Source organism: Dasypus novemcinctus, chromosome 11 (assembly GCF_030445035.2).
Source record: "Dasypus novemcinctus isolate mDasNov1 chromosome 11, mDasNov1.1.hap2, whole genome shotgun sequence".
Classification (NCBI taxonomy): Eukaryota; Metazoa; Chordata; class Mammalia; order Cingulata; family Dasypodidae; genus Dasypus; species Dasypus novemcinctus.
Window position 1 is genome coordinate 47,222,028 of NC_080683.1, and position 13,337 is coordinate 47,235,364.

The window sequence follows — 13,337 nt, forward strand, 5'->3', positions numbered from 1 at the left end:
CAGGAAGTGAAGAGCAGCTATTCACTAAGCAGATGCTGTCCACTAAGGTTTCTTTGCTGTATATCTAGGTGGAAAGGGCACAAACTTGCGATCAGACAGACCTGGGAGAGTATCCCAACCTCCCCCTTACTGCTGGACAAGCTACTTATTAGCGACATTATGACAAAAACTACACATTCTCTTCATAAAATCCTTTTCAGAAGTTTGAATTTTCACCCAAGACTAGTACAGAACAAGCAGAAGCTGCCAGTGCCCCGCCCCCCCACCACCACCGAGGGAAAGCATCCTTGGCTGCTCCAGTCTTTCTCTGAGGCACATGAATGAAGGAACAGCAGAACTGCTTCCAACCACCTCCCACTCTCTAGGGGGACTCCACGCCCCATACCCTCTTCCAGTGGATGACCAAATCATCCCCTCTACCTTCCCATGTGCCCACAGAGCCCTCGAGGTGCTTTTACAGATGTCCCATGCACAATTCCTATAGCTGCAAAATGTATGCATTCCTTTCTCTGACTAGTATAATCCATCATTTTGACATTTAGGAACATGACAAGAGGTAATTATTTTACGCAAAGCACACTAAACCTGAACTAATTTGCTCAAGGTCACACAACAGCTTAGTGGAAATTTGAACAACCAGACTTCAACAAATACATGAAAATTTAAATGCATCTAAAATATACTTACAACTGCCCCACTGATACCTCTTTCACCTCGGGGACCTTTAGCACCAGGTCCTCCCTAAAATACATATTAAGAGCACATTTTAGTGTGAACATAAGGGAAATAGGAAGACATTGATATATAAAAATTGCTCCAGGAAGAAGTGCATTCTCCAGACAATTGACAATTTTGCAGCCACATGCAAAATATTTAAGTAAATATTTCAAGCCGTACAAATATGTGAAGAAAGAGAATTGAGAAATTTTATGCATTTCAAGTGCTGGGTCTTTACATTCTGAATTTTACTTATTGGTAGCAAATGTTTTAATCTAAATTGAGGTTTATTGGAAAAAGCAAACATTACTTAAGTAAAAGAAATATCTGTTTTGGAATTATGTGGATTGCATTGTTCATGGAAAATAATACCTAAGAGGAGTGTCTTAAATCCCTCCAAACCTCAGAACATATACTCAAGTAACAGTAATTCATAGACCACTGAAGAAAGGAGGAAATAAATATGACAGTGACACCAATAATGTTACCTCACAACTAGAAAAATAATCCCTATTTCTCAAAGCCAACTAAAGCCACAGCTAGTATATAGTTTTATAATTGCAAGTTTAATATAGGTAAACATCACTGTGAACAAAAAATAAATGATATTCCTAGTGAAATTTTGATTCTGAATGTTTTGCTGTACACTTTCCTGTTCTCCTCTCCCCTCATGAATAGATTTAATCAGAGTCCTCTCACTCAAATTATTCCAAACCCAATACTTTCACTAGGATTTATGATATCATCACAAATATAAAATTACCATCTGTACATGTTCTAGGTTCTAAACAAGTTGTTCTTGGGTCAGCCTCTCACCATTGCTCCATAATGTACATAAAAGAAGTTTCAGCTAACATATGGAATTTTCAGAATCATATAATTACACATGAAAGCACAGGTTCATATCTTTAAGAGAAAAAGTCTTAAAGACAAGCTGGTAATATCGTCATAGTGTGGAGGTAGAAATGTGTCCAAATATTAGAATCAGATTTTCTTCTTGATTTTCTCCATTTCAAATCTCTAAACATACTGCAAAAATGGTCTGCAATTTAGCTTACTCTGTCCTGGAAAACACAGATACCTGGAAGCATTCTATGGACTCCATACTGGCAAAAAAAGGATCCCTCCCAAGGTTTCAAAGGAAAAGCTAGAGAGACTGTTTCAGCTTCCTTACCGCAGGGCCAGGTGGTCCTGGAGCCCCAACATTGTCCTGTGTACATGTGCAAGCATTCGGAAGTGCAGGGCATTTTGCTTCATCTCTCTGAAATTTTGAAAAGACAATTTACCTGTGAATTTAGGGGGAAAATGACTTCCCATCCACCCCCCAACATATCTTCTATGCATAAGGAAGTCTGTTGACCAACTTGTAGAACTCATTTCTAAGTATCATTACAACTAGCCTCATATTCAAACTTTCTTCACTCCTTTATTTCTTTGTTGCATGTTTTACTTTAGGAAAACACATGAAAAAGAAATGTTTACAAGGCTACCAGAACCACTGGCCATTTAATCCAATTTTCTCTAATGTTAAAGAAACACTGTAAAACACAGATATCAACTCCCATTTCATTCAAAATAAAATTGAGAAGGCACTCCATGGCTTACAAGGTTCTACATGTTCTGTATGACATCGCCACTCCCTCCCATCTTATTGCTTACCACTCTTCCCCCTTGCTTTTACTCTGCTCTAGACCCAATGATCTACTTACTATTCCTCAAATATCTAGACATACTTCTGCTGGGGGGCCTTTGCAGGTCTCCTGGCTGAAATGCCCTCCCTCCGGTTATCCACGTTGTTTGCTACCTTACTTCATTCAGATCTTTGCTTAAATGTCACTATACCAACCTTTGGTATCCCATTGCCCTGATTTGTTTTTCATCCTAGAACTTTTCACTTTATAACATAGTGTATATCTAATTGTTCCTTCTTTCTCTCCCTTGCTCCCACTCGAATATACATTTTTTTCATTATTGTAACCCTGGCACTTGGAATAGTGCTGGACTTATGATGGGCCCTCAATAAAGATTTGTGGAATAAGGAATGCACAGTCATCTTGGGGATGTACATGGTTCTTTCTTTGTGTAATGTCTGAAATCCACTGCCAGCATTCAACTCTATAATTATTAACAACTACAAAGATAATATGGAGGACTGTCATCATCTCAGACAGAAGTATAGTTATTTACACCATCTAAAAACCTTAGATATCCAAGAAAGTGATGGTTCTTCTTTTAAAAAAAAATTGACATTTTAAAAGCAATAAGGACATATATTTAATGGGTATAGTGCTAATTATAGGTTAAAATAGAAGGGGCAGAAGAGCCACGTGTAGGGAAATTATTTTTATGAGTCTAAGTCTGTTACACTGGAGAACACATATTCCCAGGTAAGGCCCACTGAGAGGGCGCCAAATTCCTGAGATTGTCTGCCCTGCCTATAGTGTCTAGATGTCTCTTGAGTCCTCAGGACAACTCCTGCTTGAGGCACTGTTCACTGTGGCAGCCAATGACCCATATAGGCCATTATACATTTTGTCAAAACCTATAAAATTATGCAGTGCAAAATGTAAACTCTAATATAAACTACTGACCATGGCTAGTAGCAATGCTTTGGTATGTGTTCATCAATTGTAACAAACATACCACACTAATGAAAGATTCGTTGATAATAGAGGAAAGTGTGGGGTGGGGGATATATGGGGATCCCCTTATATTTTTGATGTATCATTTATGGAATCTAAACCTTCTTTTAAAATAAAATGAAAATAAAAATAATAAAAAGCAATGGGGGAAGCAGCTGTGGCTCAACTGATAGAGTGCCCGCCTACCATATGGAGGGTCCAGGGTTTGCTACTCAGCACCTACTGACCCGTGTGATGAGTTGGCCCACACACAGTGCTGCTGCGCGCAAGGAGTGCTGTGCCACGCAGGGGTGTCCCCCACATAGGGGTGCCCCACGTGCAAGGAGTATGCCCCGCAAGGAGAGCCTCACTGTGCAAAAAAAGCGCAGCCTGCCCAGGAGTGACATGCGCACACAGAGAGTTGACGCAGCAAGATGATGCACCAAAAAAAAAAAAAAAGCGACACAGTTTCCCAGTGCGGCATGACAAGAATACAAGTGGACACAGAAGAGCACACAGCAAATGGACACACAAAGCAGACAACGGGGGAGGGGGTGTGTGTGGAAGGGGAGAGAAATAAAGAAAATAAATCTTAAAAAAAAAAAAAAAAGCAATAGGAGCAATAGGGAGTGCTTTGTAGTATAAGGGTTGCCCAAGCACACTGACTCAGCAGGACTTTTCTGACTATGCACAACAACCCTGGTTGTTAGGAAGAATTTCCAAATAAGATCTTGTACATTTCTTTCTTGGAAGGGAAGGGTTACAGAGGCCTTGGCATGAGTTGTGGTACCTGATGAGCTTGCACATATTGTGTGTTCCTTGGCTTTATCCTGAAGATGCAGCTGCTGAATGCTACTTCCTCTCCCGGATCACCCCCCAGAACAAGAATTTATTCCTGGGAGACTATTAAAACAACAACAGGATTCAATTCCATTTTACTTACTCTAGAGGGAATATCACAGCATCTGTCTCTACTGGTCCACACTGGACTGCAGACAATGTCAAAATTCTGTATTTGGAACTGCAAACAAACAACAGCAACATCAGCTAAAGATGCTTGGAAAATATTTTATATTAACATTTTCTAATATTAACTTTTGTCAGCTTGTCACACAGACTTTCTCTAAGCTGTGTGCCCTGGAGAGAAATGTGATCCTTACCTCATAAGGAAAGAACATAAAATCCCATGCCTAAGAGAAAGATGGTAAAGTGAAATGCATATGTGAAATTCCCATGCCTGATTCACTTCCTTGACTAAAATGAAATGTTTCAGTGAGGTTTTTTTCTTAAGAAAACATTAATTTCTTTATTAAAAGAATTTGAAGACTCCACACATTTAAATCAACTTTGAAGAGTTCATCCATGTAGAAAAGTGACATTAAAGAAACTATTTTTTGCTTATTCTAAAATTCTCTTATTTTCAGAAAATTTTTACCTAAGGGTTGACTTCTAACTTTCCTAATAGTCCTCAGCTTAACTACGCCAATCTTTTCTCTTTCTAAAGTTTAAAAATAAAGCTCTTTGAATGATTAAAAAAAGGCTGTTAAGACAATAGTTGTTCTTTCCAAAATCTGATTTAACTGCACTATTTCTTAATTTAAAATCTTTATTTACTACTTTACTATTTTTGTACTATCTAAACAACAAATCCAATATTCAGCAAGAACTCAAGATTTTGGTCCCAGTTATATTAAATTTGTATTATTGTTTCTAAATTGTAGAATAAAATATTTCACTTTTGAATCTAGGAGGAAAAAATCTTGTGCATGGAAAAAAGCTAATTTAAATAAATAACATTTTTAAGAAGAACAATAGAAGCCAAGCTGTTTAGGTAAATGTTAGCTTTACTTTTAGAACAATAGGTTTATCTATTTACATTTAATATGAAATTAATTAGCTTGGTATGGTGACAAAATTAGATTTAAAATTTTACTACTAGGTAGCTTTGTAAATAGAGTTGGCCTGCTCCTGTATCAAACTTGCATCAGTAGAACTGTGCCAGTAATGTTTTCAGTTGGCTGCCCTACCGCACTGCTCTTCCTTGGAGACAGATGGATGAGCGACTCCTCTGTGACAGAAAACAGGCTTTACTGACAGTTGTAGCTAGAGTCTACAAATGTTTATGTCCTGATTGCACAAATTTGTAATAACAATAATTATCTTTGAAGAATAAAAAAAGAATTGTTTTAGATTTCACAGATTATGTTGGCAAGTATCTATGGAGTACTCTCCTCTTTCAGGATGACAACATGACATTCTCAGGTGCCTTAATGCCTTATTGTTCTGTCAGTAGCATATTTTCTCCATATAACTTTTCTAATGTTTCAATCTGACCAAGAAATTTGACAATTTAAAACTCATCAATTTACTTATAAAATACCATATTAACACAAGACAGTAAGAAAAATGAAAAATAAGTGACTTACTGTAGCTGATTTCCTCTCCCCTTTAAGTAGTTTTCCAAGAATTTCATAACCATCTGTTGTGATATTTCCAGCTTCCTTAATGTCTTTTTCTATAATTTCATAGCAGTCGATGTAAATCTTAACACTTTTTGAAGTCACTACAATATGAACCTAAAAAGATAATTTGTTTCCGTTAAAAAGTTTCTACAAAAAAAAACAAAAACAAAAGGCAGACTTTCTGCATGTTTCAGATCACAGGTAAAGAAAAATATTTGTTAAACCATTCTCATCACAAATCAAGAATATTGGATTGAAAATCCAAGAAATAGGTTGCAATGTCAATGATGTCATTTATTAACAAATTAGAAAAGCCACTTATCCTTTCTGGTCTTGTTTTCTTCATCCACACATACATGCATAAAATTTCTTGTTTTCCCAATATGTACTCTTAACTTAGATGACCAAAGAAGATGTAGTAGATAAAATGACTTTGTAAACTATCGAGAACTATTCAAATAGAGGCTAATGAGTCACAAATATTACTATATATTACTCAAGGCAAAGGAATCTTGAATATCCTCAACCGATTTTGCTAAATTCAATTTTTAATTCATTATTCTCCAGTCTCAGCCAGAAATAACTGACATAAATACCTAACATAGTAAAGAATTAGCACATCTTCTATAGAGTCAACTCTAGAAATCAATATAATTCAATATTTAATTTCCTTTAAGGAAAAAAGTTTACATCAATTTATTTTTGTCTGATACCAAAAATACTCCGAATTTTAAGAAATCCATTAGTACAGATAATTGTTAAAACATTTGTATTTCAATAATGTAAAGAATGTCTGTGGGTTATCCTTGAGTTTATAGTTATGCTCGTAGTTGCCACTGATCACAGCATAAATGCTCAAGTAAGCACTTGATTACCTTCGAAAGTTTGGCTCTAAGTTAAAAGAAACAGAAATTCTCTTAAATGCTCTGAGTCAGTCAGCATAAGGACAATCTCCAGAGATTCTTTTTGAACAGTAAACATTTTTCCCACCTGGAATCACCATCAAAGCATTCGTTTAGTGCATCTATAAGATGGTACATAGAAATTGCTTTTATATAAAAATGCTACACAGCTTACTAAAAATTTTAAAAGCTTCAAATTCCCCTAGGCAATCATCTAATATTGCATTTAAGAAGAACGTCATAAAAGCATTCCTAGGATATTTATTATCTAATAAAAACTAAAACTTATTTATTGACTCCTGTATGAACAACCACAGAAGCAAATATTCATGAAATATTTGAAAAATCATAGTACACATTAAAATTATTTAAAAATCAAAACTTTTAATTTGTTTCAAAATTATTCCATATACACTTGTCATTCAATGCTAACCACAAAGAGATACATCCTAAAAACACATTTTCCAACCATTTCTTCAGTATTTTATCACATTTTTAAATACATGCATAATTAGATTTCAGAATGGGTTTTTCATCTGTAGACCATTGCCCCAAGTATTTAGGGCATCCAGCCTATTTCTCAACTGTCAAACATGGTTGGTCATAGACTAGTAGAAAGAAATGACAATCTCCTTGTCACTTATTTTCCTTTCTAGTTTCTACCATAACCTCAGGCATTATTTTTTAATCTATTCCATTTCCTCCCCATAAATATAATTTTCTCACTTGGATCCATGGCAACTGTTAGAATAAAAGGAACACACATTGTTTTTAGAGGGAAGCCACAAGATGTGAAAGATGTTTGCCCTTCCCTGCTTGAGTCCTTTTAAGCCATCTCTCTCTCTGAAGAGCTCCCTCCCCATCCTTTGCATTAATTTCCTACTGTCGGAGTACTGCTCAATCTCATCCCATGGACACAAGGACTTCAGGAATTAGATGAAAACATGAAAGAAGAATGCTTGACTCTTTGGATCAGTGAAGAATATAAAGTGTCAATAGTGATTGATCCCAGTACTCTAATTAATGGGGTAAGGGAATGTGTTAAAAGAATGGAGTGAGAGAACAGAAGGAAAAAAACAGCATAATGAAAAAGAGGAGGAGAAACTAAAAGAAAGTGGTAGTGGTATGACAGAAGAAGGTAGAGAATTTGGGGAGAAAAGAGAGAACATGATGAGACATGAGAAAGAAAAAAAGACAGAAGAGGTATTACACAAAGGCCAAGAAAATAAGCATCTCACTGAAAGGCCAATGGTATGAAGAAAGAAATGCAAAAAAATAATTATCTTGATTTGAAAAAAAATGAGTATCTGAGGCAGGTAGGAACAGGGAAAGTAAATTTTAAAAGTTACAGTCCAAATATGATGAAAAATAGAGAGCAGAACTTGTAGACAAAATTAACTCTTTAGTAAGTCTCTTCGTTTGAGATATTTTTCCTGATTACTGAACACAAATATAATTCTAATCTGATTTTTATCTCCTATAAGAAATGAAAAGAATACAATAAAAATTAATGACTTTCACTCTAGACCTCTGCAAAATTCTGCTTTTTTGGATTTGAATAAAATGAAGCATTCCATGAAAACTGGAAATTAAGATACAATAGGTATTAAATGGTTATATTGATTAGTAGGAAATTAGATTCTCAATATCTTCAGTGGATGTGAAAGAAAAATAAAATAGGCCTTCTCACTAAGACGTTCAAATATGAGCTTATTAGATATATCAATGAGCTAAAACTTTTCATAAGAACTTTTCCAAAGTCAACATCTTTTATTGGGTAAGGATTAGTTCAAGCCAATAATAATATTCCCCAAACCAGAATTTGCTTTCATACTGGGCATTTATTTTACAGCACTTTACCATGGGAGTCTGACAATTGCTAAAAGGTTATACTATGGTATAGAGATCTTTTTTTTCCCTTCCATGTGTTTTTAGTTCCCTCTAATGAGCACATTGAAATATCTTTGAGCACAACGAAGAGTCCCTTGCCATCTTTATCAACAATGTGATTCATGAATAAGGAAAGCATTCTGGAAAGAAGTCAAGATTACACAGGAGTAGAAACAGCAAGAAATGCTGCTAAATCTACTCAAGTAGAGGAAGGGTATTAATTTTCACTTGAAAATCAGATTGAACTGGAAATATTTACTTTCATGTATGGGGGATAATCTTCCTGCGTGCCATATTGGAGAAATTTTAAACTACCTGTGCAACAGGTCAATTCCTAACTTAGATTTTTCTTTTCATTTCTAATGCTCCCAACTTCAGTACTCTTGCTATCCTTTGACATATAAAAAATTATGATCATGAAGAATAGACAGTCCCCTAAGAATGCATCTTAGAACTTTTAGCAAGATATTTTAGAGAATCCCTTTGGATATTCATGAAAAGTTAATTTCATTAACATTTGTCTTAAATTTTTTGGTAGATATTGGTAATTTTTGGACTGATAAAATATTTACTCCACATTTCACTAGAATATTTGTAAATTTCCAATAAACGAGCAGGCAGAAGAAGCTCACTGGGCTCTCTAAGATTTAAAAGGTAAGAAAATAAAAGAATATGTTTTCTAAATTAAAATATAGTCCATCAAAAGTAAGCTTTTGAAACTAAATAACAAAGGTTTACAATAAAATGGTAAGTAGTGAAATACTGTATATATGATATGATTCAAATTTTGACAAGAAATGAGAACTGAAAATATATCAAAATGTTAGTGCAGTTACCTCTTGATTAGTGGAATTATGGTTTTAAATTTTCTTCTTTGAATTAATCAAATTCTTTAGAATAATATTTTTTTAAAAACATAAAGCTATAGTTCTGCCATTCAACATGACATTTGATAAACAACAAAAAGAAATTAATTTAAATTTCTAAGTCATTCTTTTTCTAGAAATAAGACTCAGGTAATTTTATGTTTTTACCTTATGAAAACTTCCATAAAATAACGTCTTTACTTCATCTGTATCGAATGTAATGGTTTGCACCTCACCTCTTGTATCCTTGTTAAAGAATGATAACGTCTTGCTGGAAGCTGTAGTCAACATAAAATTGTTATTAAATCACATGCATAGTACACCTATATTGAACATAATAGCAAATAATTCTGCTACAGAGTTAAAAAATTTTCAGTTGATATAAAATATAATTAGAATTTTTATGTATGTTAGATTTTGAAAAGTTTAAACACAAAAGCGTATATCAAGTAAATATATTCAGAAGGTTATTAAAGAAAAAGAGTAAAGGAAGGGGAAAGGAAGAACACAGTAAAAAATATCATAGTCATATCCCTTAAAATACGATAAAAATCCTTACGGTCCACATTCACTCCAACTTGTGGTTTGTAGTCTCTGTCTGTGATTTGCCAAATTGCAAAAGGGTCATTAGGAGTTTCTGGGAGAAGCCTGAATAATAATATTATCGTGTATGAAGGAGGGAGCCCATTTGGGTGTATGTCTCTGTTGGATAAAAACAAAATAAATAAATAAGTAAATAGAATTTCTCATCAGAAACAAAGGATATTTTAAATCTTGGGACTAACGCCTTTTGTGGGTATTATCTGAAATTATTAATGATAACTTGGAAAATTTAGGAAACATCAAAAGAACAAACACTGAAGACACATTATGCAAATGGTAATAGATTATTTATAAATCTTATAAAGTTACAAATTCCGGGAAATTACAAAATGGTCTTTTATCCTATTCTTAACAACTATTTTTTTCTAGATTCATAAAAGTTTATGGCATTGTATAATAAAGTTAGAGTGATAAACATTATAACTATGAATGTAATTAAAAGAGACTAAAGTTTGTAAAATATTCTTAACTTCCAGTGCCAGGGATATGAGATCATATGTAAAACAGCTTAAGGTTTTAATTTCTCCCTCCCTATCTCTAATCATTTTTACACTTCCAAATTCCTCCCCTGAAATCAAATAATTCAACTAACCTCCAGAAGCTCACATATTCCCCAAAATAAAAATAATAATAAATGTTAAGGCCATGTACATGTGCAAACATTTAGTGTTGATGAAAGGATGTGATTAAATTAAAAGGAAATGTTTCTTGGCTCTAAAGCTGTTTGACAAAAAATGCAGTCCCGTGTGTCCTTCCAGAGCTGAGTCTGTCATTGCTCGGGGGAATCTTTGAAGCAGAATTGACGGTTTTCTGTCTGAGACCATTTAATAACTTTTCTCCCAGAAGGTAGAAAAAAGGCCTTGATCCACTCTTGGACTGAAAAGGAACTATTTCTTCATGAATTTTGGCAGAGAGAACAAAATGTCTCCTGAGGTTCCATGAGCTAGTACCACATCGCTAGTACCATAAAGACTTCTGGAATATAATTCTGCTTTGCCTCTTAAAACATATGCTTTGGACAAGCTGATGTGCAGTGGCTTTTACATGTTCAAGAAGAAACTATCTTAATAATATTCCATGGCAAAAGAATTCTTTTCCATATCAACTCATTTCTCACCTAGCCATTTTTTTTCATTTTTCCTTAATTAACTAGTGCTTGTGATTAAAAAAAAAAAAGTTTTAATTGCATTTGATGGTTCTTTACTTCCAACCACAAATTCTGACTCTTGAAAGTACAATAAGCTGTCATGAGTTAAAATGTAAGAACCATATCTGGCAGTGACTAAAAGGGTTAAACACTGAATGTTGTGGTCAGTTAAAAAATCTAGAGCCATGACCCAATGTGGTTAACCATAAAAGAGTTAGAAACCAGCAGTGTGGTTGAACTATGATGTGATGTGTGCTTCCTTAAAAGAAATTAGCTCTGGTCTTACTCTGAATTTTCCATCAACTTTCCCAGAGCATTTCAACTTTCAGATAACATTTTCTGACCCTGTCCTAAGTTTCTGAAAATTCTCTTTCTTCTTGTTCTTTTCTCTCCATAAGTTAGCAAACAAATTTTTTCAACATAAAAAAAGTTTTTATTTTAATGAATAAGAAGTACATATTTTGGTTATCATACTCAGGAGCAAATTATCATAAAGAAAAATACCAACATCCAGAGCTACCCAATGGACTACTGGAGCATTGGCCAATAAAATCTAACCACTGTCTGTCTGATCATGGACAGGTAAAACTACCTCAGCTTTAGTTTTCTGGAGGTCTGAAACACTGAAAAGAATACCCGCACAACTATGTGATTATACCAAATACCATTGATTGTACATTTTGCATAAATTGTATTGTTTATAAACATGTATCAATAAAATTGGTTTGTTTAAAAAGAAAAAAAGGATGCCTGCTTTCACTCTGCATTTATTCCATCCAGTCTTTCTCTGCCACAGGGAGAAATACACTAATGATAAGTTGTCTGCCTTTTTAAACAGCCTCCCTTAGAAGAAGCATGACTACACTCCTAACCTTAAATTCACAGGGTCAGTAATCCAAAATACTGCAGTACCAGGATGAGATTCTTGCCTCTGAGAATAACAAGCTCAGGTGTCCTGCCTGAATCATTATATGACTTTATGGAAGAGGTTTAATCTCTCCCTACATGCAACTAACATGCACCTATGTTTAAGGAAACCAGTCTAGGTAATCTATAAGGAGCCTTCTGAAAATTCTCAAGTTCTAGGGCTTTAGGAAGTCAGCAAAGATTCCAAGGACCTCAAAGAAACTTCTTGCCCATTATAAGAAAAAGATTCTCCCGTTGCCATACTTACGTTGTCGGCTGATTCACAAAAGCATTTTTTTGAAGCCTGTAAGCAGAGTAGCTGGGAAAAGACCCTGATTCCAAAGAGACTCCTTGTACAGAAGCAAAATTCTTTTCTGTCAGGTTATATGCTTCTAGCATCTTAAAACCTTCACATGAGAAAAGAAAATATTAAATGCATTGATTTTAATTATTTTGTTGTTTAAATCTTGAAATAAATTAGCCCAAGGGTACAAATACTTACCTGGTGAGGTGTAGCCATCCAAATAAATGAGAGGGCAACCTGGAAGATACAGTGCTCTTTAAACATGATGCACCATCATATACAAACATCATATATGCACAGAAAGCAGGTATGTATATCAACTAATGAGACTGTTCATTCATTTATAATAAAGTAACTTATCAGTCTAACCTGCTGTAAAGTATTTCTTGTAAACTTCCTGTAAGAAAAGGTATACTAATGACACGTGTGAAAAATGTTTCCTGAAAATTCTCTAGTCCAATTGGAATATTTCAGTGTTCATAAGAATACTAACATAGAATTAAAGGGGAAATTTTTCAGACATTTTTCAATAGATTAAAGAAGTTCTCTCCCAGGAAATTTTTCAGATTTCTGCAAGGCAGGAAGAGTTTATCCCTATCCAGTCATCTTTTCTGCCAAGCACTATTCAATCCTTTTTTCTGCCAAGCACCAGAGCCTCCGGGCTGACAACCAAACATCATGCATTGATGACAAGTATGTTGTAGTTTTCACCCCATCCCCCAGAGAGCCCAAGGATGCCAGAGGGCCATATCCAGGGCCCCCTGGGGTGGAAGAGATACAATTCCAGTCCTATGAGCACTTTCACTAATGTAGCCCCATTCTTCCTTTCTGGGCTTCAGCACAAATTTTCATTTAAACTAAGGGTGCCACAATTTTAAATTTTAGTAAACTACTGAAGTTTCTTTACTCCTACCCCCTC

General features: G+C 34.8%; 1 protein-coding gene across 2 annotated transcripts in view; it reads right to left on the minus strand.

Moving 5' to 3' along the window:
- COL12A1 (collagen type XII alpha 1 chain) overlaps positions 1 to 13,337 on the minus strand; it is a 110,768-nt gene that overhangs the window by 16,452 nt on the left and 80,979 nt on the right. For both annotated transcript variants that reach the window (XM_058307047.2, XM_058307048.2), the window contains exons 48-55: positions 12,617 to 12,655; positions 12,383 to 12,521; positions 10,018 to 10,160; positions 9,627 to 9,736; positions 5,765 to 5,914; positions 4,282 to 4,359; positions 1,892 to 1,978; positions 688 to 741 (exon numbers count right to left, since the gene is read on the minus strand). In XM_058307047.2, coding sequence (XP_058163030.1) covers positions 688 to 741; positions 1,892 to 1,978; positions 4,282 to 4,359; positions 5,765 to 5,914; positions 9,627 to 9,736; positions 10,018 to 10,160; positions 12,383 to 12,521; positions 12,617 to 12,655 — 800 coding nt within the window. The remainder of the gene's footprint in view (positions 1 to 687; positions 742 to 1,891; positions 1,979 to 4,281; positions 4,360 to 5,764; positions 5,915 to 9,626; positions 9,737 to 10,017; positions 10,161 to 12,382; positions 12,522 to 12,616; positions 12,656 to 13,337) is intronic.